The sequence below is a fragment of the Tachysurus fulvidraco genome, chromosome 17, assembly GCF_022655615.1.
Source record: "Tachysurus fulvidraco isolate hzauxx_2018 chromosome 17, HZAU_PFXX_2.0, whole genome shotgun sequence".
Classification (NCBI taxonomy): domain Eukaryota; kingdom Metazoa; phylum Chordata; class Actinopteri; order Siluriformes; family Bagridae; genus Tachysurus; species Tachysurus fulvidraco.
In genome coordinates, this window is record NC_062534.1 from 22,766,026 (window position 1) to 22,793,622 (window position 27,597).

At 38.3% G+C, this 27,597-nt stretch overlaps 1 protein-coding gene across 3 annotated transcripts in view; it reads right to left on the reverse strand.

Moving 5' to 3' along the window:
- Positions 1-180: 180 nt before the first annotated feature.
- Positions 181-27,597, reverse strand: part of dyrk4 (dual-specificity tyrosine-(Y)-phosphorylation regulated kinase 4) — a 32,061-nt gene continuing 4,644 nt past the window's right edge. For 2 of the 3 annotated variants that reach the window (XM_047802229.1, XM_047802230.1), the window contains exons 2-14: positions 21,158-21,241; positions 18,065-18,211; positions 16,743-16,890; positions 15,586-15,749; positions 10,264-10,400; positions 7,057-7,197; positions 5,461-5,599; positions 4,585-4,666; positions 4,318-4,490; positions 3,752-3,812; positions 3,508-3,637; positions 1,934-2,100; positions 181-1,209 (exon numbers count right to left, since the gene is read on the reverse strand). In XM_047802229.1, coding sequence (XP_047658185.1) covers positions 905-1,209; positions 1,934-2,100; positions 3,508-3,637; positions 3,752-3,812; positions 4,318-4,490; positions 4,585-4,666; positions 5,461-5,599; positions 7,057-7,197; positions 10,264-10,400; positions 15,586-15,749; positions 16,743-16,890; positions 18,065-18,211; positions 21,158-21,241 — 1,878 coding nt within the window. In that variant the 3' untranslated portion in view covers positions 181-904. Of the gene's footprint in view, positions 1,210-1,933; positions 2,101-3,507; positions 3,638-3,751; positions 3,813-4,317; positions 4,491-4,584; positions 4,667-5,460; positions 5,600-7,056; positions 7,198-10,263; positions 10,401-15,585; positions 15,750-16,742; positions 16,891-18,064; positions 18,212-21,157; positions 21,242-23,282; positions 23,820-27,597 lie in introns of those variants that run through there. The other variant, XM_027135340.2, reaches the window with a different exon arrangement.

Consider the following 27,597-nt stretch of genomic DNA (forward strand, 5'->3'; position numbering starts at 1 on the left):
CACAGGGCACACACACACACTCTCATTCACTCACACACTCACACACTACAGACAATTTCCCAGAGATGCCAATCAACCTACCATGCATGTCATTGGACCGTGGGAGGAAACCGGAGTACCCGGAGGAAACCCCCGAGGCACAGGGAGAACATGCAAACTCCACACACAAGGCGGAGGCGTGAATCGAACCCCCAACCCAGGAGGTGTGAGGCGAACATGCTAACCACTAAGCCACCGTGTCCCCCCTCTCTGATTCAGTAACGTCATATTTAAAAAAAATCACTGTTGTGTTTAAAAGTGTATAAAAACCATGAGGATCATAATTTACCTCAAATACCCTTTGAGACTTTAAGCAACACTACAATGAATCTTACCAGTACTTTCCATTCAACGCTATTTCTTAGCATGCTATATTTTAGTCTGTGGAAAAAACTTTTCTTTTTCTTATTATTACATTTTTAACTCTTACTACATTATTTATAATACCCTAATATTATTATCACCAGGTTTGTATATTTTTTAATGTCTTTTCCTGTCACTTAGCGAGCTAGTTATTGCTCTGATTGTTAGCTTTCAAACAGCTAATTTTGTTAACTTGCTGGCAAACGGTAACCTTCTATTTCGATTTTTTTTGCTTTCATTTAGTTTGACATATTTGGATCTTTCCATTACAATCTTACTCTCGCTCAGCTGGGAAGGTTTGTTGTATAAATGCCGCTATTACTTTTGATTTAAAACCCAGGGGAAATAAATACAAATCTATACAAGTTTGTATTTCGCTTACTGTTAGCTATCTAGGTCTCTAATATGTATTTCTGTGCTCTGAAGATACACCTTCTGACTCAGTGTCACTGCTCTTTATATTACTGAACAAACGTCTGCATGATCGGAAAAAACACTGAAGTTAAATGATGGTTGGTAGAGTGTGAGGCTCCGGATCCTCTGAGTCTGTGCTTGACGCCGATTGAGACTGATGTTGGATGGCGATTTCGACAGAGTGCTCACCGCTGTCTGATTTCCTCTCTGAGCTGACCTGTGGATTGCTGTCTGTCTTGCTGTCTTGGCAGTCTTTGCTGTTCTTCCCGACTCCCTCATTGGTTTCCTCCTCCGCAGACGCGCCGATCGGTCTCAGGCGCTCTGCTGTCTCTCTTTTCCCTCCTTTGGCTGAGTTTTCTCTCCTCAGTCTGTCCTCTGAGCTCGACTTATCTGCTGTGGTGTGCGTGTGTGGGGGGAGAAATCATACTGTACATCGTGGAACTGAGATAAAACATGAAAAAAAACGTGTTCTGTTAATCAGCTAGAAACATGCTGCATTCTAGGTTTTGTCTGTCTAGGAAAATTCAACATAAATGAATATAAAATATGGTTAGGTGTTCAGTAAGGATGTATTTATTTAGCATGTATATGGAAGGAGTCTCTCAAGTGATTACAGAGAATGACTGTTTCCATAACATTAAGTGAAAGTGATGTGACGTGATGTGACGTACGGTGACCCATACTCAGAATTCGTTCTCTGCATTTAACCCATCCAAAGTGCACACACACAGCAGTGAACATACACACTCCGTGAACACACACCCGGAGCAGTGGGCAGCCATTTATGCTGAAGCGCCCGAGGAGCAGTTAGGGGGGATTTGGTGCCTTGCCCAAGGGCACCTCAGTCATGGTCAAATGACTCATTTCCAACCTTCGGGTTACGAGTCAGGCTTTCTAACCATTAGGCCACGACTTCCCCTAAACAGTAACTACAAATGGATAAAAAGTATGTTAGCTTCTTTTGCTTCTTTTAGTGTTGGCAAGTTGCTGTGGTACAGTATATACAGTCACTGATTATTTTCATATAATGTACTGTAACAACATGCCACCAAATGTGTTTATTCCTTACTTAGTAGACTCCTATACAGTAATGACAACGTGCAATGTTGAAATTTACCAGTCCTGTTTGAGCTTGTCCTGCGGAAGCTGTGCTCAACGTTAGCATCACTTTCTCCAGATTTCCTGATTGGTCGCGTTTTAGGGCGGAGCTTGTTAAGCCGTCCCTCATGGATCCACTCGTGCTGCATGCCCTCATCCGGAGTCATGCGCTTCACAGGGTCCCACCTGCAACATACAGAAACATAGACACATAAACAAAAATGACTGCTGTCACTTTAACTTGTGTGCTAGAACGGTACTGAATATAAGAATCTGAAATTATGCTTCGCAATGGCCTTTAAATTGATGAATTTCTAGTGTTTATATGTGCTTAGGCAATTTTACTATACTTCAGTAGGTTTGTGCGTATAGGGTTCAACAACCATGATTCTTTACCAAGATGTCAATCAAACATCCTCATTAGAATACCATGCCACAACCATCTGGGCAGTTTTCAGTCCTCTTAGGAGTTTGAGGCAGATTTATCAAATCACGTTTAATCTAGGAATCTAGATTATGTCTTAAATATTATATATAAAACATGTTTAAATTTTATTATTATTATTATTATTATTATTATTATTATTATTATTATTATTATTAATAATAATAATAATAATAATAATAATAATAATAATAATAATATTATTATTATTATTATTATTAATAATAATAATAATAATAATAATAATAATAATAATAATAATAATAATAGGGGGCACGGTGGCTTAGTGGTTTGCATGTTTGCCTCACACCTCCAGGGTTGGGGGATCGATTCCCACCTCCGCCTTGTGTGTGTGGAGTTTGCATGTTCTCCCCGTGCCTCAGGGTTTCCTCCGGGTACTCCGGTTTCCTCCCCCGGTCCAAAGACATGCATGGTAGGTTGATTGGCATCTCTAAATTGTCCGTAGTGTGTGAGTGAATGAGAGTGTGTGTGCCCTGTGATGGGTTGGCACTCCATCCAGGGTGTATCCTGACTCGATGCCCGATGACGCCTGAGATAGGCACAGACTCCCCGTGACCCGAGTAGTTCGGATAAGCGAAAATATTATTATTTTTTAAAAAACTATTTTTTTTAAGAGTTCAAAGAGCTAGCGCTATATTCCTGAAATAAACCAAAACGATTAAATTATGTAATATTATAATATGTAAGACAATTTAAAAACAACAACAACAAATAATAATAATTTACGAAAATATAGAGAATTTAAACCACTTTGGGCAAAAAGTGTCCAAAAACAACATTACTTTTAGAGATTACAGTTTTTAATTCATTTGTTTTGTTACGTATTTATTTATTTATTTATTTTTAGTAAAGACTGGGAAGCTAGATACGTTTACATTAATTTACTATAATGTTCACAAGTGATTTGGAGTTGCTTGACCTTACATTTTCCCCAAATGTACAGTAGCTGCTTACATTTTCCCAAATTATATTTTAAATGAGCCTTGAATTGACATGAATGGGTTATAATAACTATCATTAACTCAAACTTTAGTAAGTCCCACTCAAACTATACCAATAATCTGTATACATATTGTACGCTCTGTTCTTTGTAACATTAAAAGTCATGCGATATCCGAGGTACGTACTCGAGGCAGCGCCTGATAAAGTCTAAAAACAGAGGATCGCTGGTCTTTAGTACACTGGAAAGATCCTTGGAGTTGGGTCTGCGTTTTTTCCCCTTGCTGTTCGTGACATTTCGTGGATTTCCTTTTGAATCTGCACAAAGAATCAACAGAAGGAATAAGCGTTTATACGTTAGACAATGACGATTCTTGAATCCTGAGTCAGGTTCCAGGATCGTCGTTTACAAGAATCAGTGGAAAAACTTACCAAAAAATAACCTTTTTCTAGATGCAGTCTGCACAAAGTCGTTTGGAGGCAAACCCATCACCTAGCGGAAATATAAACCAGATAACTACAAATTCATGTGGTAGCTCAGTAGTTAAGGTGTTGGGCTACAGATCGGAAGGTCATGGGTTCGAACCACTGCTGGGCCCCTGAGCAAGGCCCTTAAACCTCAGTTGTAAGTCACTCTGGATAAGGGTGTCTGCTAAATGCCGTAAATTCATCATAAAATTATACACAGATTAACGACAATACATTTCTAATATTGTGGGCATGGAAGCCTTAGTTATCAAAGCCTCATACAGCACAGTGGTATTCTTTTCTTTAAAATTCCCAACTAAAGAGGTTGGGGTTGGAGCGCAGAGGCAGCTATGATACAGCGCCCTGGAGCAGGGAGGCTTAAGGGCCTTGCTCAAGGGCCCAATTGTGCAAGCTTGGCAGTGCTGGGGCTTAAACGCAGATCCTCCATCAACATCCCAGAGCCTTAACGACGTGAGCCACCACTTCCATAAAACACAACATAAAAAAAAAAACTTTGATGAACGTCTGACCTCCATAATGCAGGCGATCTGCTCGACTTCGCTCTCCCCGGGGAAAAGCGGGTATCCCGTGTAAAGCTCGGCCAGGATGCAGCCTAGGCTCCACATGTCGATGGCCATGCTGTACGGGTGACCCAGGATCACCTCCGGAGAGCGGTAGAAACGGCTTTGGATATAAGTGTATACTGTCGGGAGAATCACAGCAACATGGCGGTTAACATCTCTGCTTAAGTGTGTGATAATATGAGATTAGAGATGGCTGTTCTAAGAGTTTCTGACCTCTCTGTTGCTCGTAACAGCTCGATCCAAAATCAACCACCTTGATATTTCCCTGTCCTCGCTGGGAGAGCAAAATGTTCTCCTAAAAGGTAGAATGAGATACAGATATATGAGTTCCAATAGTCCTTGGTTTAGTATTAATGTTATGCATGTTTCTCGACAGTTAAATGAAATGTTAGTTTAATGAAATGAAAAATCGGACACTAAAAAAAAAAGCAGAAATCTTCCGTAATTGTACTTCTTATTAAATATTATAAATAACACGTACTGTATGCTATTATTATCGTTTATACTTATTATTAATTAACACAATTATATTAGAGTTTATAAATATTTTTATTCCATTGTCAGATCGTTTTGCATAAAATCTAAAGTTATTTAAAATCATAAAAAGTAATTCATTTATTTAAAGTATTATTTAAAGGATTTATTTCCAGAAGGAAGCAAAATGATCTACTAATGGAATGTGAAATTATTTATCGTTTTTAACATGTTTCTGATTATTTATACTATTACAAATAGCATTATTGTTTAAACGTTCATACAGACTATGTAAGGTAGCCTTTGCACCTCAACTATGAAAAGTAAAACATGTTATGGTAGCCTAGTGGGTAAGGTGTTGGGCTACCAATCGGAAGGTTGTGAGTTCGATTCCTACGTCCACCAGGTTCCCACTGCTGGGCCCCTGAGCAAGGCCCTTAACCCTCAGTTGTATAAAAATGAGATGAAAAAAATGTAAGTCGCTCTGGATAAGGGCGTCTGCTAAAAGCTGTAAATGTTAACACACTTATTTTGGGAAAAAAATAACATCGAAAATGAGTCATTATTAAAAGTCCTGATGTTGTTTAAAGCTTGAACGTGGAGGAGAGTGCTCACCGGTTTGAGGTCGCAGTGGATGATCTTCTCTCTGCGCAGCATCTGCAGGCACTTGAGCAAAGATTGTGCGAAGCGTCGGATCAGAGCCAGACTGAAGCCCTGGAAGTTGTTCTTTTTGATCAGTTCATACAGGTTTGCGCTGTGTGGAAACAAAGCAGAGAAACAGGGGGCATTTATTTTTTCTTCTGCCATGGTTTGTCTGCAGGTGTCCTCTTACACTGAAGCCTTACTGCAAATCAATAATGCAGCTCTTCTGGCAGATTACCTTTAACCTCTTGTGAAACATTTCTGTCCTGGTAGGCGTGGTCTCTTCCTGGATGACCCCGCCCCTTTCCACAGGTCTCATTGATCTCATTGAATGGTTTGATAGATATTCCAGTGATACACAGTGGCCTTCACACTCACCAGCTCTTAATCTAAACTCTTATTATTTTGGATTTTCTGTCTGTCAAAAGATCTGTCACTATCATCAGGGACAATTTGGACATTTTATTATATTTGGCGGATGTGGTAGCCTAGTTGATAAGGTGTTGGGCTACTGATTGGTAGAAGGTTGTGAGTTTGAATCCCAGGTTCACCAAGCTGCTGCTGCTGGACCCCTGTCTAATGTGTAATTTAATGTCTATAGGATTTAAAAAAAAAATAGAATTAAGAAATAAAGTTCAAAACTGTCAACAACAACAATAATAATAATTATTATTATTACAGTCTGAATTATAGTTCTATCAAATGAAAATATAAAATCATTTCTATGGCATATTTTAGGATTTTATGAAACAGTATATTTGAGTAGCATAAGCCCGTAAACAGATGAGTCAAGAGTCTAACCCCATGACCAGCTTCTGTCATGACCTCTTTCCACCTCTAGAGGGTAGCACAGAGTCACATCAATTCAAACTGCAGCTCACAAACCAAACTTTCCAGACACAGGGCCAACTCTAATGAAGCATATGGTGCATATTTGACAGATAAACATGAAATCCCTCTAAATGCTGTGTTAACTGTTAAGCATTAGTTGTGAGTCCTTAGAGAGCGATGCTCGAAAAGTTATCTTTGGCAATAAGGAAGACCACAACAGCAGCTGTGAACAGCACCAACTCTGGCCCAGAGTAACCGGAGCCTTCACACCATGAGCGGACGAGAAAGAGATAGCACGTAATCAAGGCATTAAGTAAAGACACTGGTGACAGTAACCTGAGCCGGGACAGCAAACGTCTCGCTCATGAAGGTCAAGACACCCGAAGCTGGAGCTGTTCCTTACAAGGCGCTAATCGATCACTTTATCACAGAGGCTGTCACAGGAAAGGAAACCTGACAGATTCTTGTTAACATTTTGTCTTAATTTCATGTGCTCGTACTGTATATCGATATATAGATGCCATTTCTCCCTTTTATGAGACGGGAAAAAAAACCTCCTCTCAGACACTCAGTAATTGACTCCCACTTTGTCTGCATCATGGCCTTCTAAATTGCCTGAAAAGGATAATGGCTTGCATAACTCCATTACCGTTTTGCTCATATTGACTTGGCATTCATATAAAGGGGGGGAAAAAACGCTTCAGGTCAGTAAAATCTTTCTAGTGATGCAATGCTCACCCTAAGAGCTCGAAGGAGATGCAGAGGTGGTTGCGGAAATAAAAATACTCCTTCATGTGGATGACATTGTGGCAGTTGTCTCGGTCTCTCCGCCGCAGTGCGTCCAAAATCTTCAGTTCGACCAGAGCCTGTTGGTGGAATCTAGAAAAGAATCAGCAAAATAACTAATATAATATAATATAATATAATATAATATAATATAATATAATATAATATAATATAATATAATATAATATAATATAATATAATATAGAGGGGCTATGGGTATAATAACACTAAATATGTATTTAAATGTATATTTTTATTTTTATTTTTATCTTAATTCATTATTGAACCTAATAAATTGCTATACATACATTTATACATGCATCCTTTCTACGAAGTTTTTAAAAAATACCCCTTTTAGTCTCGCAACATTCTCTCAACCCTGTTACTCAAATGAAAACATTTGAATATTGCCCAAACAGAAAGAACAGGAACACGGAAAAAGAACAGAATGAACTCTCATCCTTTCTTCTTTATTTTCACTGATGTGGGATATTGAATAATGTCTTTAACGGATTTGAAAGGGTTACTAGATACAATCTCTGTATTTGCTAATTCTATATTTTTAGATTTTTCTTTTAAGCTTGTTTGGATTTTAAGATCAAATCCAGTCAGCAACGGGGGCACGGTGGCTAAGTGGTTAGCACGTTCGCCTCACACCTCCAGGGTTGGGGGTTCGATTCCCGCCTCCGCCTTGTGTGTGTGTGTGTGGAGTTTGCATGTTCTCCCCGTGCCTCGGGGGTTTCCTCCCCCGGTCCAAAGACATGCATGGTAGGTTGATGGTAGGCTTCTCTGGGAAATTGTCTGTAGTGTGTGAGTGAATGAGAGTGTGTGTGCCCTGCAATGGGTTGGCATTCTAGGGTGTATCCTGCCTTGATGCCCAATGATGCTTGAGATAGGCACAGGCTCCCCGTGACCCGAGAAGTTCAGATAAGCGGTAGAAAATGAATGAATGAATGAATCCAGTCAGCAAAGAAAAATAAAATTTTATATGTATATAGTATATGGGCTTTTCCTTTTTATGGTATTTTGGTGTATTTTTGGTGCTGAAACCGGTAAAGAACTGCAGTAGTAAAAAGAGGCGGGGTTAGAGTGAACGTACGATGAAATTTTATGGATTTTTTCCATAAACTTTCTGAACTCTAGACTTTACTGCTAGGACCCTGATGTCTCACTGATACTCCACTACCTGTAATCACAATGCCGTTCTGCTCCTCCCCGTACACTCGGCCACATCTTTTCCACCAATTATAATTATGTATAAGTGTACATTCATTGCTTACCCTAGTTTACCTCTATTTATGTACGATATCTGTACATACACTGTAAATTTCTTGGTTATTGTTGTACATCCAGTGTCCATAATGCACACATTTGCACAGTATGAATAATTAAGACATATTGTGCTGTATATACAACCAGCACTTATTCTTACTTACACATACTATTCTCATGCAACTATGACCTGCCATACCTTTATTTATTGCTGTTACTTTATTGCTGTTTACTATTATTATTATTATTATTATTATTATTATTGTTTCTTCTAGTTGAACATCTGGAAGATGCTAAATGGCATTTCATTGCTATGTGCCTGTATATGCAATGACAAAGATCTATCTATCTATCTATCTATCTATCTATCTATCTATAAAAATGATATTTCATCAAGTCAGTGAATTAATTCGCTGTTAATCCAGCAATACCATATTCCATTCCATCCTATGTTTCTTCCTATTAAGTCTGCAGTTATGTATTCAGATGCAGTCGGGTGATGATGAGGCAGCCACTAAGCTCTCGTTTTGTCTGCTGCATTATTGAAAGGCAGTAAGCCTAATGTCATCTCCATCAATTCAAGAGGGCGTGATGCCGGTTGAAAAGCCTTCAAAGAAAGGTAAACCGATATGGCTGGGTGTCTGTTAACACCTCTCAGCATGTCATGGTGACCTGTGGCTTAGTCACATGCTCAGACAATTCATATCTGTAGAAGAAGAATAAGGAATCTTCTGAACAAAACAAAACATTCCTTCAGTTTTCTGAAAACACATGAATTTTAACAAAGCAAAGATTCAGTTAAAACATTGCAGAACTTCTTATATAGATACGTCGCTGCAACGTTACAAAAACAACGTCGGATGGACGGAATAACAGATGTTACTGTCAGCATTGCAATGTTTTAGAATGTTGCAAAATCTTTTACTACATAAATACATAACATTCTGAAAGCATTTGTGTAACAGTTTAACATATAAATGTCACAATAGCCCTGTACAAACCTCTACATGAACAAGTTTGGACGAAAATGACAAAACAACCTTTCAGTAAACTCATGACATTTTCAGTAACTTTCCTGTCCATGTTAGCTGGGATACACAGTTGCTCTAAAAAAAATAATAAATAACATTGCTGCAATGTTCTGAAGAGGTCTGCTGTTAAAATGTCCATAGCTTTAGCCACAGTTCTCAGATCAAGTTTTGACTCGTCGTAAAATATTAGCTAATTATATTGAATTTTTTTTTAGCTGTTTGGAGGTCCTGTTAACTCAAAACTAATTTTATAATATCATTGTTCTGGCAGTTTTATATGCCACACCCATGTTTATACCATTTTGTGCTCAACAATGCAGGAGCATTCACTTCTGGAAAAGTAAAGGGAATACCCACATTATCTATATTTCAGGGAAAATACCAGTAAATGTCACGGTGAGGCAAAGGCGAGTGAGGATCCAGATGCAGTTCGAGCGTTTAATGAACAAAAAAACAGGTAAACAGACAGGCAGGCAAAACAAGGCAGCGCACAGAGCTAACAGGAAACAGGAACATACTGTAGACAACGACTAGCACCAGGGGAGTGAACAAACAGTTTATATATACCAGACAGGAACCAATCACAAAGCAGAGACAATGAGTAACTAAGACAACAAACGAGAGGGAATGAATGAGTTCAATGAGTGTCCATGGCAACAAACGAGTGGGCGGAGCAAACAATTAACAGCAGGGCAAGACACAGACAGACTCATTACCGTAAAAGACACTGTTTTCAAAACATCTGGCAACATTATTTTTAGAGCCATGTACTGACAACCATAACTTTTAAATAGTGTTTTGTTGTTCTTCATAATTTATAAAACTGAAGGAGAAATGTATCTATTTATTTAATTACCTTTTCTTGTTGCGAATGATCTTGATGGCCACCATCTCATTGGTCTTATGATCCAGACATTTAAGGACCTGCCCAAAAGATCCCTTCCCAATCACCTCCAGGACTTCATAGCGGTAGGCGATATGGTCGTGAAGGACCTGCATACATACAGTATCATATATGGAAGGAGAGTCATGTCTCAGCTATAGAAAGCCAAAGCACAGCTATTTTCGTGTACATCTGTCAGGAAGACTATAGGCCCTATTTTTGTGGTCACATTGCAAAAGCAAAAATAAGATCTAAGATCTTAGATCTTGGTGTTGAGACAGAGCAGTGGGTAGTGTTGCTGGGTTGCCAGGTTTGATCCTGAGCTCGGGTTACTGTCTGTGTGGGGTTTCTGTGCATGTGCGGTGTTCATGTCCTCATTTTCTTTGGTTTCCACCCACCTCCCAAAACATTTCAGTATCCAAATTAGCTAAACTAAATTACCCAAGGCGTGAATGGTGCCCTGAGATGGGCATTCCATCCGGGGTGTATTCCCGTATCACCCTGTATCCATTCATAGTATAGACTCTGGATCTACTAAGAGAAGTTGGATCCCAATGAGTACTTTATCAACAGATTAGAAGATATATAATCAAAACAAGTTTCAATGTTGGTCGTGGAAATCCCCAGCTGGCTGATACAGCACTTAAGATGCACGTCTGAATGACTTTGTATGGTGTAGAATTAGGATTTTCCTTCACTAGAACCAAGAGGCTCAAACCCTGACCACATGTACTGAACCAGTGCTGCAGCTGAAGTCTGTGGAAACATATCTTGCCAAGGACTCGAGTGTCCTGCACAGAGCCCTGACCCCAACCCCACTGAACACCATTAGGATGAACTAAAACACCAACTGCATGTCAGTTCTTCTTTCTTGACATTAGTGTCCGGTTTCATTAACGCTCTTCAGACTGCATGAGCACAATTCTTGAGAACTGTGCTCTGAAATCGAGTGGAACTCCATCTTAAGCGAGCAGAAGCTGTTATGGAAGCAAACAGTGGACCAAATGTACGTTAATGGACTTGGTTGTAAAATGTTATGTTTGACCATCTCATATCAGTGAGACAGTCGGGTGTCCAAATACATTTGGCCATACAATGTACAACTTTTGTCATAAATATATTTAAAAGACCTTCACTTGATACTATTCATTTTGTATAATAAATTTCAGTATACTGAATCGTATTTTTGAAGCTACAGTTCTTAAAATAAAGCAGGCATCTATATTTAGCTAGTAGTTGGGTAAAAAAAATATTTACTTTGAGGAGTGATATAAATATATATATATAGATCTACAAAACTGGGGTGTAATAAATGTCACAGGACTTTTACAGCTTTGACGTCAGAAAAATTGGATCTGTGCTATTAGGACGGGCTTGAGAGGCAGCAGTGTTTAAACCGACGTTCATGTTAAGACCTCCTTAGCAATGTGCAGTGTTATGCCTACTTTTAGTTACACACAAAGTTGTGCCAAATGCACTGATATCCAAAAGTCCAAGAAAGTCTCGATCAGTCTTGTAATAAGTTTGTTACTCTTTTATTAATCAGAGCGACACCGACCGATCACGAATGTCTATAAACTGATGTACAACAAACATGTAGATGTTAAGAGCATGTGCTTTTCTTAAGATAGTTCTGTTGCCCTGTGACATGAGCTAGAATCAATCGATCCTCGGCTAGTAGCTGACATGTTATACAGTAGACAAGAGCTAGTTAGTGGCAGGGAAATGGCAGATATCCAAATTGGTGAAAGTGGAGAAAATAACTTTTTCAAGATTCTAGTCATGAAGCCTTGCAGTTCCATGTGGCTTCTTTTTTTCTGGCATACAGTATGTCTGTAAACGTACTGTAGATTTTTGCCAGTAAAGAACTATTAAATTTACTGTAAATTTCCTACTGCGATATCCTATAATGCGTAAAATAACACACATGATTTGAAAACATCTCACTTTACTCACGCTATTTACATATAAAAAAGAAAACACATTTAAAATGATAGAATTATAATATAAAAATATAATACATTAAAAATATATATATAATACATAAAAACATGTTTTTTTGAAAAGGTCCGATCGGGAAGCTTCAAACTACAGTATGTCACCCACAACACTCAACACTGAAAGATTAGTGTTCAATGTTCTTACAGCTAAAACAGATTGGTAGAATGTTATAGGAACGTTTAGAGGTGTACTAATGTACTAACGCTCAGAAAAGTTTCCAAAAAAGTAAAAATCTAAATAAATTAACATTCTGATTAACTTAATCTAAGAAGGTTAGGGTGTCATTTTACAAAAAAAAAATCAATGTTCATGTAATAAAAGAAAACATTGCATGCTATAATCGAATTAAAGATCTTGAAGTATTTCACATTACTAGACTGTTAGGGAAATTAGATTAGATTAGATTAGATTAGATTAGATTAGATTAGATTCAACTTTATTGCCATTGTGCAAGGTACATGTACAGAAATATCTGCATTTAAAATGTTGCAGCACACAATCCAGTACTTTTGATTCTTTTGCTGATGCAGGATACAACCAAGCTGATGGAGATGTGGTAGCCTAGTTTTTAAGGTACATTTGTACGTTTATGGCATTTGGCATACACCCTTATCCAGAACCCTTATCCAGACTTACATTAATTTCATTTATACAACTGAGCAATTGGGGGGGCACAGTGGCTTAGTGGTTAGCACGTTTGCTTCACACCTCCAGGGTTGGGGGTTCGATTCCTGCCACCGCCTTGTGTATGTGGAGTTTGCATGTTCTCCCCGTGCCTCTGGGTTTTCCTCCGGGTACTCCGGTTTCCTCCCCCGGTCCAAAGACATGCATGGTAGGTTGATTGGCATCTCTGGAAAATTGTCCGGAGTGCGTGAGTGAATGAGAGTGTGTGTGCCCTGCGATGGGTTGGCACTCCGTCCAGGGTGTATCCTGCCTCGATGCCCGATGACGCCTGAGATAGACACAGGCTCCCCGTGACCCAAGAAGTTCGGATAAGCGGTAGAAAATAAATGAATGAATGAACTGAGCATTTGAGGGTTAAGGGCCTTGCTCAAGGGTGCAGAATTGGCAGCTTAGTATTCCAGGGATTGAAGCTCACCAATCAATCATGCTTAAACCAGTCAGCTAGCACTTAAAGTGTTGGACTACCAATCAAAAGGTAGTGAGTTTGAATCCCAGGTCCACCGAACTGCTGCTGCTGGGCCCCAGAGCAAGGCCCTCGGTTGTATAAAAGGAGATAAAATGTTGCTCTGGATAAGGGCAAGTGCAAAATGCCATAAATGATGGTTTCATGGTAATTACACACCTTGACCTGTAACTCGCAGCCTTGACCACTCAGCTTCAGTGGAGTGGATTCAGTGGTCGATGTGGCTGAATCAACAGACATTAGTTGTGGTGGCTCAGTGGTTAAGTATTTTGAGTATTTACAGAACTGCCCTAGTTGAGGCATTTGGCAAGATAATTAATCTTTATCTCAGGTCTATTCTGCATCTTAGATAAGAAACCATACTGGATTGTCTATTACCGGTCTCCATACAGGTTGTGGTCTTGTCACAACATCCCGTTGTATAGAACAGTGGGATTATGATGTATAAAACCGAGACAGAAGCCTATGCCTTTCTTATAATCGTCCCATTTCTTATTTCCAGTGTGAGACTAACCTACTGATGAATTCTATTTCACTGTCTGGATTAGTGCTCTGATGGACAAACATATGCTGTATGAACTGATCCAATCTTTTCAATAATGCATAAGGCACATGGTGAAAGTCTGTGGTTGAGACAGAGCATTCATGGAGGACAGTTCATGTAAAGGTCTGGCAGGATATTAGTACTGTAAGTCTTATAATGCAATAATAATAATGCAATTTTGCCGTTTCTCTCCTCAGGTACAGTTCAAGGTCAGTGTGTCAGACTGTACACAGTGTTTCGGATCAGAGGTTGACAGATTCTTTACTTAAATATAAGTGCACTTTTACATCTAAATAAGTCCTTTGCTATGCACTGAGTACTGTACAGCTTCAAGTTACTTAATCGGAGTATATTCTAAGCCCAACAAGAAAGATTCACAAAAGAAAAGACACCTTAATCATATACTGGTTTTAGTTGGTAAATTAGTGTCTCTTTCAGTTAAGAATTAAAGAACAAATTCTTTCGCTAATGCTAAATATCAACCATGTTAAAAGCTAATTGTCACAATGGAAAGCATATGTAGGAGCAGATACAGTACGTAGATTACCGTGATGGGGTTTTAGGTCTCATTATAACTGTCATATCTGATAAAGCTTCGAATCGTTTCGGAATTTAGATCGACTCCTTGAAGCTGTCCGGTGCTTAAAAGACATCCTGGATAAATCATGCATTTATGAGAGAATGATGAAGATAATGTACTCTCAGTACAGGAAAGTACATTGCAATTGATTTCCTCCACTCTGTATTATGCGCCAGGGAAAAGCTTTCACGCAGTCAAATATTTTGACATCTTGAATTATATATCCAGCAGGATTTTCTGAATCTTTCATGTGTAGCTCAACAGCACATCCCAAACCTTTCGGAGGTCGGGGGGCAGAGTGCAGGGTCAGCCATGATACAGCACCCCTGGAGCAGAGAGGGATGAGGGTTTTGCTCAGGGGCACAACAGTGGCAGTTTGGCGGTGCTGGGGCTTGAACCTCAGTTAACAACCCAGAGCCTCAAGCATTGAGGGAACATATACAGTAAAATAGAAGGAACGATGAGGAATCCCTTTGATTATAAGCATCATTCGGTCTAGTCTCTAGTCAACTGACCTCTTTCTGCTCTTACATCACTTCTGAACTAATAGATTCATGTTAGCTGAATTTCTCAACAAGAAAACAAGCCAGTAACGGTGTCAATTGTTCTGGGGTATGTAACCAAACCTTTATAAAAGCAACTTCTAACAAAAATATTTTTTCTGCAAGAATTCCTGCACAATTCGTGGGTGAGAAGTTTAACTATTAATTGCTTCAGTTAAGAAAAAAATTAAAGCTTCAGCATTTACAAAGAATAAATATCTGATCGATATCGTTATCAGTTGAAACTTGAGGTTCTGGTATTAGCATCGGTATCAGAAATGAAAAGAAGTCATAATTCTATCTCTATTAATGCAATTTCTTCAAAAAGTCTATGCAATATTAAAAAAATATAAACATTTTGATGCAATTTTGTCCAGTTTTGGCAGAATTCATCAACAGTGACATGGACGTGGGTTTTCCCAGACCACCACACATACAGTAAATAGTAGAAGTAAATAGTAGAAGTCCCGACCCTGTTTACCTTCAGGTAGCTGCCATGCTCATCATCATAGCCTGAATTCTGTGCAGATCCCTGGCAGCCCTGGATCTTCTTGGTGTCTAAGCCCAGATACCAGATCTCAGTGTAGTCCATAATCTCCTCCTGCTCGAACTCTGTGAGCTGGCTCTGAAAGTGCTTCAGCGCAGCTGTTCACCAGGAGGAAATGAGAGATGATGTCAGTTTAGCTGAATCTTTTAGCTGGATTATTGTTACAACTACTCAGACAAACAAATCGAGCCGGTCGTTAACATTAATTCGTTCGAACGAAAGTTAGAATTAATTGTTTGTTTTTTATTCTAAGGCTCGAATTTCACTCAAACTAAGAAAATTCTGTTAATATGATACAAAATATCTTGAATCCTTTATCAAGTTGTATCTAGAGATCCGTGAGTGGAACAATCAGAATACGTAAATACGTAAATACATACGATGCTTAAATATTTGCAGTACATCTATCGTTTGTTTAATATTTACCTTCCTTGGAATTTTTTTTTAATACACTACCTGCAAAAAGTTTGAAACGAAGCAACTGGCTGTTCCAGTTCAGTTGAGTTTATTTAATAATTTACTTCCTCCTACAGGTCACATAGCTTAACTAATGATCAAGCAACTTTCAGGAAGCCTTTACTGTTACAGAAGTGACAAATTGTTGTCTTTTTTGTTATTGTTGAATTTTATTTACTGTTCTAGCAACAGTTTCTTTATTACCACAATTAAGATAGAAATAAGGATTTACATCATCGTGAGCTGAAGAATTAGATCCCAATAAGGTAAAAAAAAAAAAAAACCCACCTTCATTAAATCCTATTAATATCACAATGCTGTTCTAATATACAATGGTGTTTCTATAGCAACGGCGCATTCACAAGGACTTTCTAATTGGCAGAATAGACAGTGTTATTTAACAAGGACACACATACAGTATAAAAGTTTCTCAGTTTTTTTTTATTATTATTTTTAATCTAAAGATGTGTTTATGCACCATTCCTAGAAGGAGTCTCCAGTGTCAGTGTTTTGGGGTAAAGCTCCGCCTTCAAGTTTTAGAGTGGTATTACTAGACAAGAGACCACACTTATTTCATTAAGCCACATTAAGATGTCACAAGACTTCTACAGTAAATACACCATAACGCTTCTGACCTGTTGGTGACATGGGCAGCCGTTGTCCCTCATAAGTCCTGATCTTCTCAAATTTGTTGATGATGCTTCTGGTAAGAGACTCTGAGATGTTGTCCACAGAGGAACCAAAACGTGGTGGGAACTGTGGCCGTGGCCTCTCTCGCTCCTCCTGAACATTTGTAAAATTCACACTTGTGACAAAAGATGTGCCAAAACTCTAAACAAACACACGATTCATTAATATGCAAATGAAAAATTGAATTATTTTTATTTTCTGTTGCAGATGGATATGTCCTGTTATGCCTAGATGTTTAATTTCTCATTTCAGGCATATCTGTCTGAAAAAGTCTGAAAATCAACACTAGTATCGGTTCCTGCCTAAATTCTAACAACTTGGTGCCATGACCCGGATGGCACAGTATCACCTCTATAGTGCTAGTACTTAAAAGCCAAGAGAAAGGATCCAGTGAAATTTCACTGCTCCACAGTCTGTGTCTAATAACAGTGTTTTCACTTGTTATAACATTAAAACACACAGTAAAATTATGTGAATGAAATATAACATAAGTTAAGTCTAATAAGTCTGATCGCCAGTATTTGTTTACTTTTTATTGTTATTTTGTCATTTAATCAATTTTCTACATATTCCATCTCTCCTAGGTCATATCATGAAAATGAGGCAAAGAAAGCAAAAAAACTTGTTAAGGTAAACAACGCAGTCTAAACTAACTGCAAAAAAACCTCAAAAAAACATTAGCAGAAATAAACACCGGCAAAGTGATCAGTTTCATGTTAAAGTTTTCTTTTTTCTCTTGAAGTTTTAATCAAAAGCCATTTGAATAAATTTATTTGTGCTACTTTCATCCTTCATATGCTTTCATCATGCCTTTCCATCTAGAAAATAAACAATAGCTGTTGAGTTGGTGCACTAGATTCCTGTTCAAACCATCAGAGGACTCCTCCTGAACAACACACAGGACTAGAACTTGGACATTTCTACACAATATATTAACGTATATATTCCACTAAAATTGTTCTGCCACTGATCCATTGTAATATTTTGCCTTTTCTTACTCTACTGGTAGTTTTATTTTTATTGAAACTCTGTTTGTATTCTATTTTTTATTCTATTTTTATGACATGCCCAAAAGTCATTTTGCTACCTACTGTGACACTGTGTATTGTTGTGTATGGTACAAATACCAATGGTGTCTCTCTCCCTTTCTCTCTCTCTCTGTCTCTCTCTTTGCCTCTGTCTCTCTCTCTGCCTCTGTCTCTCTCTCTCTCGCTCTGCCTCTGTCTCTCTCTCTCTGTGCCTCTGTCTCTCTCTGTCTCTGTCTCACCTGACTCTGCTGGACGTTCTGCACCAGTTGTTTGACGATGTTGGGTAAAGTGCCATCGGATTGGTGGAGGAGTTTTCCATTAGTCACCACCACCTGTTTAACTGGTGGGTCGAGTTGAGGTAGAGTCCCGGTTCCTGTGCCACACTTCTATAAGACACGTCATACATAGATGTTAGCATCATAGAACAGAAACTGTGCTGGTCAGAGGACTATAGACTCAGGGTCTGGTAGTAATATGAGATATTTCCTACATTCTAATCAGTACACACGACTAGATATGATAATGTGACAGCTGAAAATATGTTCTGTAATTAGGAAGTACATGGGGGGAAATAATCAGTGAAACTGGACAGGACAAAACATATGAACAATTCTTTTTTGATTGTTTTTGACAGTAATAATTCATCTGACAGACACCTTAAAAGTAAAAAATGTCTACTCTTTCTATTTAACATAAATAAGATTTTCATATAAAAACTGAATTTTTTTTTCAAGATTATGTAAAATGCCACCTATAATCACACTAGTACATTCACACACACACACACACACACACACACACACACACACACACACACACACACACACACACACACACACACACACACACACACACACACACACACACACACACACTCACATCAGACACTCGATATCTATCTATCTATCTATCTATCTATCTATCTATCTATCTATCTATCTATCTATCTATCTATCTATTAATTTATAATTAATTAATTAATTCAAAGGCATACAAGGCAAAAATAATTGCAACCATACAAGTGTTTTATTGTTTTTAAAATATTGTTTTCTTGAATAACTTATTTTCTTAAATAGATATAAATATTATAGTAATTGTAGTGGCACAGTGTCAGTAATGCTTCCTTACTTGTGACACAATCAGTAACGCTATGAGAGTCTGAGACCATTCAAGGTCTCGCAGTAATTCTAGTTAAAAGGTGATGCCACTATAAATAAGAGGGCATGTAACAAATTTACACAACAATGTATATTTATATTTAAATCTCCTGAATTGTGGCACCTACAGTGTTAATTACTAGAGAGTAATAATGACAATCACAATAATAAAAAACAAATGTAAATAAATTAATTAATTAATAAAACACCTTTTTATTATTATTATTATTATTATTATTGTTATTATTATTATTATTATTATTATTATTATTATTGTTGTTGTTGTTGTTGTTGTTGATATAATTTTTTTTTACATATATTATTATATATTAACATTAATTTGTTAATCTTATTTATTATTCATATTATAAACATCACTCCCCATACTACAACAAAAAATAATGATGAAAGAAAAAAATCATAAGCACTTTTTCTCTATGTTATTATATCCGTTATACCTTAAATTGTAGTTTTAGTCAAAGGTTTTTATTCAGGTGCATTACAAATAACTCATAATCCGTACCAATTAGCAGTGTGGTGAAATATACTGAGCTACTGATGTGAACTTAAACTCAGCTCACCAGCAGAATACATCCGCCGAGACTAACAGATCTAAGATAAACTTCCTTGACTTCTAATAAACATACAGTACGGGCTTGCAGCTCTAAGGCTGAGAGGCTCATACGACCTGAGTGACCTGACCCCCTGCAAAGAGGATGGAATTTCATCACAGGTTAATGGTGAGAGAGGCATAAATGAAAAAGAGTGCTCTGACAGGGACTACCATTCTGTACACTGTGAAAGAGCTGAATAAAATCTTCTACCTCCTCTCTGTGCTGACCTGCTTTCCTGATATGCTATATTTAGACGTATAGAATACTGCCTGCTTACGTTAGCTATTGTAGAGGAAGACCTCTGCATGCATTCATAGCTCAGCGGTTTTACAGGTAAAAAAGGTGCACTTGAGGTTTTCACTAAATGCACTAGTGGTCATTCGGTCATTTGGGGTATTGTATAACAGTAAAAAATTATATTTTCTTCTAAATTCCAAAAATAAAATGTGGTCCACGGTAGAGCTGCACATAAGTCTTTTTCTCCTCCTCTTCTTCTTCTTCTTCTTCTTCTTCTTCTTCTTCTTCTTCTTCAAGCTTCAATCTCAGTTTTAGAGCTCAACAAATTTCTGGGCTGAAAAAAGGAGCAATCCTATCTATAGATACACTTGATATTTCATCTCATGTGTTCCAAGCCCACTGCAGATCTCTATCTGCCAACTTGATTATGACGCATAGAGACAGAAGCTAAATATAGTGTCAGAGGCTAACGCAGAACCACGCAAGCCGGTTGATCACGGTAACACAAACAAGAGATGTAAACAAGAGGCGCTCGTGTGCAGCGGCTGCGCGTTCAAACCGAAATCAGGTCAATGGATTTAGACGGTAAGAGGGTTCGCTTCGCGTGACGTCCATGGATGATGTTTCACTGATTACAGGCTGTCGATAAAGAGCTCGTTTAGTGACCATCCCACTTAAAGCGCATCATACATCAGCATGAAATATTCAAAGGGACAAATTCATACATGCATACATGCTCGTTGAACAAAACAATTAGCCACCATGGTCTAAGTTTAGGACGACTCCTACGACTCCTATGAGCTCACAGATGGCTATGATTGGTTACTGTCACTGTGATTGACAGGGCAGAGAAAGTATCCTATCCCTCCCTGACAGCACATTTTTTACTAGTAAAAGAAACCCGTCTGTCCGTTAGCATTTATTTTACATGTTCTTTTCACTATACAGAGTTTAAAAATTTACAGGTCGAGCTGTTAAACAAAACAGTACCTTGGTATACGATAGTGATCATTCATTCATTCACTCAATCAACTGTTGGTGAGTCAGAGTCTCAGGGTGCTAAGACCCTCCTCTCTTTCAACCCTAGAAATGTCCCTGGTTAAGACTTTTCTGTAAAGCCGCACAATTTTAACACGTGTATTATAATAAACCTAATAATTATATGAGTGAGTCTTTCCCTTTAATGAATCAGAATGTTTACACAGCAATCCTCTGCTTATTTCCTGAGAATTGTTCTACGTATCGTTCCAGTAAATTGCTGTTTATTTACAGCATCGCTCTGCATCACTCTTCAGCGTGAGTCACTTGATTTAAAAAGGCATACCTGAGAAAAGTTGCGGTTGGACCCCAGGCGTGTGCTCTCAGCTTGAGATCTCTGAGGGTGAGGAAAAGCTTCCGGTCTGCCTGACTGTAAAAACGAATAGAAAACAAACTGATAAGTGATGTGAATTAGTACAATAACACTACATCCTACAGCCTTTGACGCCTCTCAAAGGTCCCCAAGGAATGGGTATCTGTGTGAGTATGGGGGAATTATCTCTCCGCCTGAAATTCACACAGAATCATTCATCACCTTGTAACTCATCTAGTTTCCCGTTGTTATTATAAAACGTTATATTTATGAACAAGACATTAAAAGAGCTGTGAGGAAGAAATCAACAGAATGAAAAAATAGACAGATATGAAAGGGAGGCTTGACGTGCCTAAGAACTAATTTCTTCACAAATACAAACTGTATAAATGCTAAGCTTCAACATTTATCATTTTTAATCTCGTTTAAGGGTCACATTTATCACTAGCATCAAATCAATTGTCATTTATTGACTTATGCAGAAGAGCAAATAAACCAGCCTTGCATTTGTCTTAATCATATGAACAGTGTGCCAGTAGTGGTGACAGCATATGGACAGACTAAATGCCCCAGTAAAACTGGGCACTGATCCAGTTGTCACGCTCTGTCAATCCCCAGGTCCTGGAGCTCTGCACTATGCTGGAAGAGCTTCAGAATATGCAGATAAGCCAAATAGTTTGTCTTAAAACAGAGTACAGTGAAATTCTCCAAGAAACAGAAGTCAGAATAAAGAAATGTAGACATAGGCCAGCAGTGTGAGTCAAACAGTCTGGACACCTCGTGAGGGTCTTATCCATGTGTGCCGTCAGACATCAGTGGATCATGCTCTTTTAATCCAAGCAGTTACATACTTGACCTAAAACGCACAATGGAACTTGGCTGGGATAGATATCTGCCCCATGGGGGAGGTAAAATGAACAGCGCTGCTGACTTGCAGTTATGTTAATACACACAAAGAGTTTTGGATAGAGATTAACACCTACAGAAATGTGTGTAAGCATTTTGCAGAATTTACAGAATTCAGAAAACAACTTTTTTTTTTTTAAATTGATTCGATTTAAAGTGACATTAATTATAAGCCTACTTGGATTATTTTAAATTATTTAAAAATCCATATCCCTTACAGTCCATGGGGATCCCCTGTTTTTGAGAACCACAGCTTCATATTTTAACAAAGAAATAACATTTTAAATACTTACTGAATTAGATTCAAGCCCTAGAGTGAACCGATCTGCAGTAAGTCTATGGATTGTCCTGAACGTTTCTCTGCATTTGAGGAATCACTGATTTAAGCTGAAACTAAAAAAACCATAAAACACATCCACACTCAGGCAATATATCCATCGTCCAAGACTTTAAGGATTTATAGAGGTGTATAAAGAGTGCGTTATGTGTTATTTGAGGAAACCACCGGACATAAACATAAATAAACCGCAACAACTTTGACTTAGTAGTGACATGAAACTTGCAGCTGGGTTACTCCGAGTTCACTGAGCAGGACTCCACACCTTGAGGTTTATGATAGCTACAAGATGATCATATGTCCTTCTGCCAAATATGTTCCCGCACATGTCTTTGGAGCGATACTTAATCAGGAGATATATCGCTGAAAGCACAGAAAATAGAACATGCATGCACTGAAGGAAATACTAATAGCAGGAATTAGATCTTAGACATAAAGCAGTCTTTGCTTGTTTGATAATTACTATATCACACATTTTGGTCTTGCACTTGAAGTTCCAACGTCAACACACATCATTAGACTGTGTACTATAGGTCTTGCAGACACACAGGAGAATTTCATCCATGCACAAGAGCCAGACTTCAGGCACAATCATAGCATTATGTACAGCATCCTCAGCAACGAAGCACCTAAAAGAAGCCACGCTGAAATGTTTTATAGGCTGACAATAATCCGATCTGTCTCTTCTAACGTTCAGTCCACGCGAAGGTCATTTCTGCACCAGGAAATTCAACCACAAAATAAAATGTTTGCATAAATTATAGATCTGACATGCATTGCAATACAGCATGGCGCTCGCGCATGGAACGAGTCGCGCACGAGGAGACCAGTTTAATACTATATGCATGCATTTACCTTGTTGTTGTTGTTGTTGATTTCAGGAAACATGTTTGTTTTCCTTATTTAAGACAATCTGGATTTTTAAATCATGGTAATGCAGCGGTAATAATAATACAATAAAAAAAGCCGCGTGAGAAAAAGGAAAAACAAAACAAACAAACAAACAAAAAAAGGAATTAAACGACAGAGAAAAAGGAGAAAGTTCCAGTGTTCAATGCACAGCGGAAGGAAAAGAACTAATAACGGAGAAACGAAGAAGTATTTGCGTTAGCGCGAGATTATATATAGCGCGGGATGTCTCGAGCGTCTCGCTGTCGTTCCGTCGGTGTACACACACGTAAGCTTTTTTACGTCACACGCGCACATCAAAGCGTAGAGATGAGAAGAAAAAGAGAGACGGAGAGAGAGAGAAAAACAACAGAGCGCTTTTTTTGAAAACATGACGCGTCCCCGAGCGTCCCGCAGAGCGCGCGAGCTGTTCGGGGGGTTTTGCGTTAGCGCGCGTGCGCTCGCACTTCACCAGATCACATTTTCCTCCGAGCGCCTCCTCCACTAAACTCCTCTGTACTCTGGTGCTGCCCGATTCCTACCACTGACCTACCTTCCCAGCACTTGTAGTCAAGTTTCTGGGGTGAAAACAAAATACACCATTCGGTCAAAAAAAATTGTGCACCCCTGACCAATCACACCCCTCATTCATTCATTCATTCATTCATTCATTCATTCATTCATTCATTCATAAGAGCATTAGGGAGATCAGACAAGAACGTCTTGGTTCCATTTCAATCCAAGGTGTTGAATGGGATTGTGTGAGAGTCAGGGCTTTGTGCACAGGGGCATTCAGATGTCAGAGCAGTGCTTGAACCTCTTAGTTAGAGTCAAGTGAAAATATTAAAGCTACAGCATGCAAAGTTGCAAAGTTGTGGCAAAAGTTTGGGGAACCGCATATGGGCGTGATTGGGTGCACAAACTTTTGGTCACGTCTTTATGTTAGTTCTATGATCATTCTTGTTCTGTCAAGTGAAAATTGCCCAATTTTTCGGATAGCTTTTGTATAAATAAGATATCAGAGAGTTAAGCAATAAGTTATATAACCGCATACGATATGATCTCAATAACTGAGGTGTCTTGTTCCCAGTGTTCCCAGTGTAACAGTGCTACATATTGTGAACATCACAGAGCAAATGCTAAAAAAATTGTGTTTCCACAAAGCAACATAAGATTCAGCTTTTGGTAAAATCAGGAATTATATTAGAGTCATAGTCATAGTCATTATATCATAGTATCTAGAGTATAAGATCTACAGTACAAGACTGAATGAACTCCTATAGTGATGAATCAACACCTTCAGTTTAAACTCACTAATTTTCTCTACAATGACACTTTCAGTTTTGAAATTCTTCTCATTTGAGGATTAGAATAATCTTCTAAAATTATTATAAATTATAAAGATTTGTAAAGTTTGTCATGACAAACTTTGATGTTGGCTTTGACAAAGCAAGTATTCGTAAAGGCCGGTGTTTTTTGGAGGCGAGTGGACATAAGGATAAGTGTTACGTTTGGAGGCAAGTGGACAGAAAGCTAGGGTGCCAAAACATTTGGATGCAAGTGGGGGTGAGCATGTGACGTCATCAGAATACCCATGAGGAAGTTCCCCTCATTGATCTGAGTGTTTTGATATGTCACATGTCCATGTTGTAAAAAGTTTTTTGATTTTGCATATATTTGGGGCAGGGCTATGGCACAACCGAAAGGCCAGTCGGTACACCAACAGAGTATCACCTTAAAGGAGCTGGCCGAGTTTGGTGTAGATAGTTCGAAAGCTTGCCGAGTTATAAACTTTCAAATTTTATAATGGGAGTCTATGGGAAAAAAGGCCAATTGAAACCCGGTACTGGAAGTACCAAAACTCGGATCGCTTAGAAAAGTAATAGTAACAAACTTCAGACCAGGGTCTACAACATATCCGAATGTGGTGCATGTGGCTCGAAAGCCCTAGGGGGAATTACTCTTGATAAATTTTTGTCTGAGCTTAAATAGGAAAACAGAATGTTGGCTTCTACAAAGCCAACATAATTAACATCTGTGGTGTTGAAATAATTCGTAAAATGTTGAATTGTGTTTAACTTTTTAAATGAACCGACTCAAATTGTGTTGTGTGTGATTTTTCCTCTGATCTTAAAAGATTTTAGATTTTATTGACATGGAGGTAAAAATCCTCCCAAACAACAACATCAACCAAAAAACGAACTTTTTAAAGAAGTTTCATTTTATCCTACGCAGGTTTCAGAGCAGACTTGCCTACGGAAGATGAATCACAAGCCACCTCGGAGAACAGAAATAGAAACAGGCCACGAACCTTCTTTTGCAACACACCTCCTCTCTAAGAGTCTGTACTGTAGCTTATGCAGAAACGTGTAGGCAGGAAGGGAGACGGAATTGTTTGTAAAGAACAAAATGACTCACAGACGACCACACGTACTCCGAAATGGCCTGAGCAGCTGAATCTGTCGATAATGTATTATGTCTGTGTTAATTTAGGAATGTCTGGAGATGAATAACAGCTTTACATCGATCAATTATAGCATTATATATATACATGACTGTTATTATATGTTTGACAGTAAATGTGTCATTCGAGTAAAGGAGGCCTCTTATTTCTCTTCAGAAGTGCTACTTAATGCCACCAAAAATAACCAAGGCATCACTATAACACATCAATACTCTCTTTCCTGTTAAAGCATGCCATATTCTTCTTCTTAAACAAAAGCAATTTCCTAAAACAACCACCCAGTTTTACTAACAAATGACAATATAAATGAATGAACATGGTTGCAGTTTAGTGTTAAATGTCACGGATTGTCCGTGAAACAAGTTAGTTCCTGTCATCGCTTACGCTAGAGCAGCTGTTAACAGATGTTAATTCAATAGCCTCTCATGACAAAAAGTTACAAAGCAAAAAAATTAATCTTGTCAATAAAAAAAAAGCATGCAGCATGAACACTAATGTCATGACTCAGCCCGGACTTTGTTTATGTTCCTCGTCACATGTTTGCCCTGCCCTCTTTCCACACCCGTTCCTAATTGTATCTGATTGTCTTTTGTATTTAAGTGTGCCTCGTTGCCGATGGCAGCGCGGAATCTACTGTTGTCCTGTCCTGTCTTCAGTCCGTGTCTTGTTTTCGTGTTCCCTTTGTTATTAAACCCTGTTTGTTTTGCTATCCTGCGTTTGGGTCCACTTCCTTACCGCACGTCATGACAACTAAAGATCGAGCTTTACATTAAAAGTCACCACTTTACAGATCTATTGATTTCATGATGCTGTTTTCTCTTTATCTATATTTATTAAAATCAAAATATACCGTATGTGTAATCCTTGCTGAGAATTTCAGTCAAGTACGGTTCTGAATCAGGAATTTGTCTTAGACAATAAAGTGGAATAGGAACTTCCATATGTAAGGGCATTAGAGCCTGGAAATGTAAGTGTTTTTCCATTGCTACTAATTGCTACTGTACATAAAATTAAGAGCAAGCTATAGGAACTTCGGTGAGTCAGAAAAGGAAGGGGCGGGGTTTAGGGAGGGAGGGAGAGAGAGAGAGAGAGAGAGAGAGAGAGAGAGAGAGTGAGAGAGAGATGGATGGATACAGATATCGATGTAGATATTTAGTGAGATTTGCACTTTTGAAAAACAAGGACTGATGAAAGCAGGATGAGGAGCTGATGTCGCTGATCATACTTAGGGTTCTGATTACGTAACCCTGAGGTACGCCAGTAATCAAACCAAGCTTGCTGGAGTGCTTCATCAGCAAAATATGGCTCAGCGATGACACACATGCTCTAATCCATGCCAAGTGTGTACTGTACGTACTCGTGTCCATCCTATTTACAATCACTCTATGAGCAATGACAGAATCCTGATTGGTTCCTCACACAAACCAGCCAAGACAGTGACCTTGGTTAGCAGTAACATAGCATCAAACCTGCTCTGGAAGAGATTAATACTAATGACAACAATAATAAACTGCTTACTAGCAGAGTTGCTTCTGTAATAGACAACGTGTAGTCAAATTTATGACATGGCAGCTTATATTTGCATACGGCAAAGCAATAGATCTAAATAAATTATCTTTATATTGGAAATTTGGCTGTTTTTCATAATTAACAAAGGCTACTTTTTAATTGATTAATTAAAGCTGTTTATTAATATTTATTAGCTGTTTGTTATATACATATATATATATATAGTATATATATATTTTTTCAATTAACCGATATTATTGACTAATGAACTCATTTAATTAATGTATGTCAATTTAAATCCCTTACATT